Source organism: Hibiscus syriacus, unplaced genomic scaffold, assembly GCF_006381635.1.
Source record: "Hibiscus syriacus cultivar Baekdansim isolate YM2019G1 unplaced genomic scaffold, ASM638163v2 tig00110206_pilon, whole genome shotgun sequence".
Lineage (NCBI taxonomy): Eukaryota > Viridiplantae > Streptophyta > Magnoliopsida > Malvales > Malvaceae > Hibiscus > Hibiscus syriacus.
This window is the reverse complement of record NW_024062627.1, coordinates 2,644,205-2,651,803: the sequence shown is the minus strand read 5'-3', so window position 1 is coordinate 2,651,803 and position 7,599 is coordinate 2,644,205. Positions and strand designations below refer to the sequence as shown.

The 7,599-nt window shown below is 30.1% G+C and overlaps 1 protein-coding gene across 1 annotated transcript; it reads left to right on the top strand.

The window, feature by feature from the left end:
* Positions 1 to 6,871: 6,871 nt before the first annotated feature.
* LOC120113403 (abscisic acid receptor PYR1-like) lies at positions 6,872 to 7,599 on the top strand. Its single transcript, XM_039134581.1, has one exon. The coding sequence runs from the start codon at positions 6,879 to 6,881 to the stop codon at positions 7,500 to 7,502; it is 624 nt and encodes a 207-aa protein (XP_038990512.1). The 5' UTR covers positions 6,872 to 6,878; the 3' UTR covers positions 7,503 to 7,599.

Here is a 7,599-nt window from a genome sequence, read left to right as displayed (position 1 = left end):
AAAATTTATATTTAACTTATATTATATTACCATCACAAAATAAACCAGTTTTGTAAATACAAAATTAGAACCTAAAAAACCTTGGCATAAATGTCTAAATGGGACTAAAAGCTAGACAAAAATTGAAAAGTAAACATCATGTGTCATCAATGGGACTAAAAGCACCTATATCTCACATTAAAATAGACATGCAACGTTTTCCCCCAATGCAATGGCCAAGAAAATTACAATAAACAAAAGAAAATATAAAACCCAGAAAATATTATTGAATCATGCAAGTAAAGAAAAAGAAGTATATATATATATATATAAACCTTTGGTATAAGAATTGCTTTGTAGAGGAGGTCAAATATAGTTGGGATGAAGCCAAATCATTATTAAACTTAAAAGTACCCAAACTATGAAAGAATTGCCTTTCTTAGCTGGATTAGGTTTGGTGGGAGAATATCCATTATATTTGTTTTCATTAAAATTAAATTCATAAAAAAGTTTAATTTGGTATTATTTTTTAGGAAAGGCACTGCTCCCACCTAATTGAGATTGTGGTTTAAAAATTCAAATTTGTTTAAGCCATCAAAGATGTGACTTCGATAGGAGGAGAAGCCAACAAATGAATCCATAAAATTAATATTGATTTTAAAAAACATAAATGATAAAGTATTAAAATAATCACTTTTATTATATTTTTTTCACTGATTATTTCTTTAGAAAAAAGTTAATATTCTGATAATTTATACTATCGATTTATAACGTTTTATCAATTAAACGTTAAATGTTGTTACTTTGATGACATAACAAGCTAGTGAAAAGAATTAGTTTTAATTTGATTTTCAGACTTTTGATGAAATATCAATTTGACCTTCAAATTTTAGAGATAAATATTAATTTTACCTTTAAATTTTAAATAAAATATTAATTTAACCCTTAACTCTCGTCAAAATCCTCACCGCTCACCACCATTGGATTCGTGCACCTTCATCACCACCGCTAGTCACAAATACTCATCGTTGTCGATGATTATTAGACCCTAAAATTTATAATACATTCTCTTTTTGATTGCTTTTATTCCAAAGAGTTTCAAAATTCTTGGTCCAAAAAATTTAGAGGTTGCATAACTTCTTGATGATTTTGAATCTCTTTACCTAGTTTTAATACTTTTATCCTGAAATTTCAAAAGAAAATACTTTTAAATGTTTTTAATTAAACATGTCCAATTAACCTCTAAATCTTATCCAACTAAACATGTCTTTAACTGTATAAAAACACATTTGGGTCGACAATACTCATCCAAAATAAAGATTTCTCCATCTCTGTCTCATTAATGCACTTATAATCCATTTGTTATTCATAAAATACTCTTATCTTCTTTGCATTTTATGCATATGTCATGTGTTATCATGAACATTACTCGTTATCATTTCTTACATGGAACATATCTTGAATTTCCTTACATCGTTTTTATAAACTTATCATCATTACGATCAATGTATTTTAGTTTACACAAAGCAAAGGTACGTGAGTAACAAGGTACTATAGTGAAAACATTATTAGAAGATGACGTATAGAGAAAAGTAGATAGCCATCTCGAGTGACTAGGACACATATGCAAACAAGTTTGAGAGAGGTCGGATATAGAAAAACTACCATCTTGGTAACAAGGGCACAAGTGCAAGTGGCACATAAAGGAAAATAATTGTCATATAAGGGGCACATAAAGAAAAGCAGCTCCCATCGAGAGCATCATAGCACAAAAAGAGCTCCAAAGAGTAATAAAGGGCACCAAAGTGCAAACAAGGACTCGAGCTAAATTTTATGACATGCCATTGTACCTAACTAGTTCCACCTTCTACATAGACAATAAATAAACATTTTCATTATATATAACTTGTCATTGCGTACATGTTTCATAACGTAATTCATATTTGCCTTGTATTATATCATTTATTCTTTCAGTACCACATACCCAGAATAATTGTTGTATTCAAAGTTCACTGATCATGTCATACATATATTTTAAACATGCTTGGTTCTATATTATACCCTAGTTGCTATATATTTACATATATAGCTTATTAGTGCAAATCATGCATTTATACACTACTTCACTTTCATATTCACTTATATCTTTAATATTTATTGTAATCATGTTTCATATCATATACATGAACACACTTTGAATCCTGATATTTTTATATTTCATTTATGTCATATATATTAAATTGTATAAGCTTTTATAATATCATACTTTATCATTCATTCATGCTTATAAGCACATCATAAAGTATATCCATAAAATATGTAACATCATATTTTTATCATTCATTCATGCTTATAATCACATCATAAATCATATCCATAAAATATGTAACATCAAGCCATTCAATTGTAACATACACAAAATCAAAACATAGAGCACTCACCTTGACAGCATAAGCTTGTCATCAAAGCTTTATTATAAAATCTACACTCTTCCATCTTCTCTTTTTAATAGGATGATTTCTTTTTCTTTTTCTTTTCTTTGATAGTTTTCTCTTTTACTAATTTTGATTAATCAAAAATCGCTTTCAAGATAAACATAAAACTGTGATCATTAAGTTCTTGGGATCATTTTTCTCATCATAGATTTTCCTTTTCTTCTTTCTTTTTTATATCATGAAAGATGAATACTGGCATGTATTTGTAGAATATCTAATGTTATTTTCTTTTTGTTTAATGTAATATACATAAGTAATTTTTTAATTTTTTCTATTTTATTTTTTAATATAAAATATCTAATAGTAATATCTAATGGTATTCTCTAATCACTAGTTAACTGGAACTATAATCCAAATATCAATTTCTTGATTTTTTTATCAATTTTACAATTTGATACTGAACTTTTATTTCTTTTCAATTTGGTTTCTTTTTATCCATATCAATCCATCACTGGTAGAAATCATGAATAATTACTTCATAAGGGTCAAAATAATCAATTACCACATAATCAAGATTCTTGGGTAAAATCATCATTTTGCTCCTAACATTTTATGCTCTTTTCAATTTAGTCCTTAGTCTCGATTTAAATACTTCTTCGATAAAACGACATTTTCATATTTCATGCAATCCTTTAATATCATTATAATCAATAATAAATTCAATATTCAAACTATTATTTTTGTATCAAATTTAACCAGATTTTAACATCATAGAAACTAGGATATTACATTATTTTTCTTATATATGTTTACGCTCTCGTATTCTTATCATCAAATAATGATTTCAGGTGAAGAATATGAGACTTAAGTTTAAGTCTCTAAGGAAAAGTTTAATCGTTTTTCATTTTTTCTCAAACAAAACACAAATAACATGTAAGTATTGTTAGAAATGCTAAGAATACAAAGTAAATCTCATATGGGAAAGAAAAAGAGTTTAGCGATGGTTTATATTCTCTCTTCTTTATTGAGCATTGGTAGATATGCATTTGTTTCCAGTTAACCAATCCTTGACTCGTGATTCATGGTTTGTGGTAATTATGGATCTTCGACATGTATTGCACACGTATAATATTTTTAGAGAAAATATTATGTTGTTTCTAAATTATTGAGTTGGGAATGGAGAACCTCTATGATATTTATAGGTTGTGTTTGGTATGGATGTTTCATTGTCTATTACTGAAATTAGGGGAGCGTTTTGACTACTGATTTTCAGTCATTGTCTAGGTTGTCATTGTAATTATGCAATGATTGATTTAATTGTTACAAACATTTGATTTACAACTTATTTGAGATAACTCATTAATTATATTTAATGAGATATTTTCTAGACGTTTTTATCTTCTTCTCGACCTATAAATAAATAGCAGAGCCTTCTATAAGGGGAGCAACTTGAGCGACATCTCAGGGGCCTCATTTTTTATAGGTACCCGTCGTTAAAAAATTAACAGAACTACTGATGTGACATTTTTTTATTTTTTTCAATAATGTCATGACATTACCTTATGGTGACACCTTAAAATTCCCGTTAAGTTTTTAATGGTGGGGTACCAAAATGAAAATAAATTAAATGTTAGGTATGATTTTGAAAAAAAAGTTTGGATACCAAAATAAAATAAAATAAATAGTTTTAATACTAAATGTGTAGTTTACCCTTAAATGTATTGACGGCCAAATATTTGACTCTATAAATATTGAGTATCTCTTAACCTTTAGAATCATGAGAGATAATTATTTTGGAGAGATGTAATCCTTTTGTAGTCTCTCTAACTTTTGAGATTTACGTTGCAGAGATCAATTATGTAATCTATAAGGAGAGTGATTTTGAATCCACTGTGTTTTGGTATAAATATCGGGTCTTAGGATGGATTATTATTCTTCTTAACCATGGAGGCAAGTAAACCAAATCACGATAAATTTTGTCTCTTTTATATGTCTTATTTTATATGTTGATCTCGTTTTGGTTATTTTTATGCTCTTAAATTCCTAATAAATGGTATTAAAGCCATGAATTAATTTATGAGATTTCAGAGGATGTTTGTTAATTTTACTACAACGAATTTCCAGTTATAGAGGAACAATTCTTAATTCATTTAATAATACTTCAATAAATATTATGTAAAAATTAAAGTTATTGAAGACTTGACGATAATGCTTCAACATATTTTTAGCTTATACAAAAATTGAAGGTGTTGAAGTTTTGAAGACCAATATGAGAATATAGTTTGTGTTAGGGAGGAGAATTTTAGATATTGACTCATATTTTAATTGACAATTAAATTGGATTTTATTGCAATTATAGTGGTGGAAGATTAATTGATAATTGAGTTTATTCATTAAGTAAATACTTATTTTAGGTAAAAAAATCTTATGGAATTAGTTTTCTTGCTAACTAAGTATTTGACTATATAAATATAGAGTTGGTCTTAACCTAAGGTGGCGTTTGGTTCGTTGGAATGTATCTGAGGGAATTGGAATTTGTGAAGGAATTGGAATCCAATTCCATATTCTGTTTGGTTGGCAGGAAATTGAATTGGAATACAATTCCATATTCTGTTTGGTTCGCAGACATGTCAGATGAATTTGATTTCAGTAATGTAAAATGACAGGATTGCCCTTCTTGTTTTTTTTTTTGCTTAATTTTAGTTTGTTTTATAAATTACATGTAGCAATATATTATAAAATTTTAAAAAATATTAAATTTTAATTTTATTGATTGATTATTCATTTCAATAAATTATAAAAATCATGTTAATAAACATCATAAGTTAAAATCATCTCAATTAGGGATGGACATGGGTCGAGTTTTTGGTCAACCCGGCCCGAGAACAAGGGAACCTCCATCCGAGACCCGACTCGACCAAAATAAAGTTTCACCCGACCCGACCCGAATATATGAATTAGAAACCCGACCCGATCCGAAATAATAAAAAAATATTTTTATTCAATAAAAACATTGACTTAATTGAAAAAAAAAATTATATATAGAGGGGTATTATTGTAATAATTCCTAAATATATAAGATAAAATTATATATTTTTTGGGTCGGGTCGGGTTGGTTATTTTTCACCCTAAACTCAAACCCGACCCGAATATCACACTTAAAAAAAGCTGACCCGACCAAAATAAAGTTTCACCCGACCCGACCCAACCCGAAATAATAAAAAAATTATTTTTATTCAATAAAAACAATGACTTAATTGAAAAAAATTATATATAGAGGGGTATTATTGTAATTATTCCTAAATATATAATGTAAAATTATATATATTTTCGGGTTGGGTATTTTTCACCCTAAACCCGACCTCGACCCGACCCGAATATCACACTTAAAAAAACCGACCTGACCCGACCAAAATAAAGTTTCACCCGACCCGAATATATGAATTAGAAATCTGACCCGAAATAATAAAAAAATATTTTTATTCAATATATGAATAAGTTACCAAAAGATTAATGAGGATAGTATGGTCAAATTTCAATTCCCACCAACAAGGGAATTTAATTCCATTATAGAATGGATGGAATTCACTTTCCCTCATTTGATGAAAAGTTGAAGTCATGAGGGATTCTAATTCCCTTTGAAAACTTGAACCAAACAGTAGGGATATAATGAGAGTGATTTGGGATGTTCCGGTTTTTTGTATTGATACCAAATTTTAGGATATATGACATATTTGTACCCTTTATAATCTGAACATTTATAATGTATTATTGTTCTTCTCATATGTTAGGATAAATAAAGTTAAACCACGTTAAATTTCATCACTTGCGTCTTTTTCCATAATATTATCATTTTATTATTTTTTTTCACTTACGAAATTCTAATATTTTACAAATGATATTGAGAGTGAATTTATCGTCGGTGAAGACAAAAGGTTGTTTACCGGGAAATTCATTGTAATGAAGTAGTGATGATGAACGAAATAATAGATAGTTATAAAGATTAAATTTATTAAATTATTTAAAATAATATTAAATTTATAAATATGAAAAGATTAAACTATATTATCTTAATTAAAAAATAGGTCATGTTTGTTTGACTATTATTGATTTAATGAAAAATGCTTGGATTGATATCAAAATAAAAAATAAAAAATTGAATGGATGCTTTTATTTATTAAATATCAAAATATAATCAACTGAATAATTTACCCAAAAAATGTTAAAAGGCAGGTTGATCTGTCAAGCGATCAACTTCAAATTCTCTGAGCCCAAACCCACCTGTCCCCTTCACCTGCTTGACACCCCACTTTTTAATTTTTAAAATTCATTTCAGTTTCTCTATTTTGTAATAAATTAATTTCCTATTTCCTCTTTTACCCCTACACTTTCCCATAATCTCTTTCCCATAAATACACCCAACAAACCCTTGTCTTCTTATTTTCCTCTCACTCTATTTCCTCTATGGCTGAATCAAAACCCGACCCATCACCCGACTCCGGACCCACCGCTCACCACCTCACTCTCCCTACCGGCTTAACCCACGATGAGTTCCACGAGTTGATCCCCAGCATAACTCAGTTCCACACCTACTCCGTCGGCTCAGACAAATGCTCCTCCTTATTAGCCCAACGTATCAGCGCTCCATGCGACGCGGTTTGGTCCATAGTCCGCCGTTTCGACAAGCCCCAAACCTACAAACACTTCATCAAGAGCTGCGCCGTCACAGATGGCTTTGAAATGGTCGTCGGCTGCACGCGTGACGTCAACGTGATCTCCGGCTTGCCCGCTGCCACCAGCACCGAGAGGCTCGATATTTTGGACGATGACTTGAAGGTAACCGGTTTTACTATTATAGGAGGGGAACATCGGTTGAGGAATTACCGGTCGGTGACGACGGTGCATGGCTTCGAACGCGACGGGAAGATCTGGACCGTGGTTTTGGAATCTTACGTCGTTGATGTCCCCGAAGGGAATACGGAGGAAGACACACGGTTGTTCGCGGATACAGTGGTGAAGCTCAACTTGCAGAAGCTGGCGTCCGTCACCGAAGGGATGGCGGCGCGTGATGGCGACTGTAATAAATAACAGGTGATATGACAAAAAGAAAAGAAAAAATAAATAAAAATTGTCCCTTTCTTATTTCGCTTCATCTCTTTTTCATTTATTTATTGTCTTTGAATTA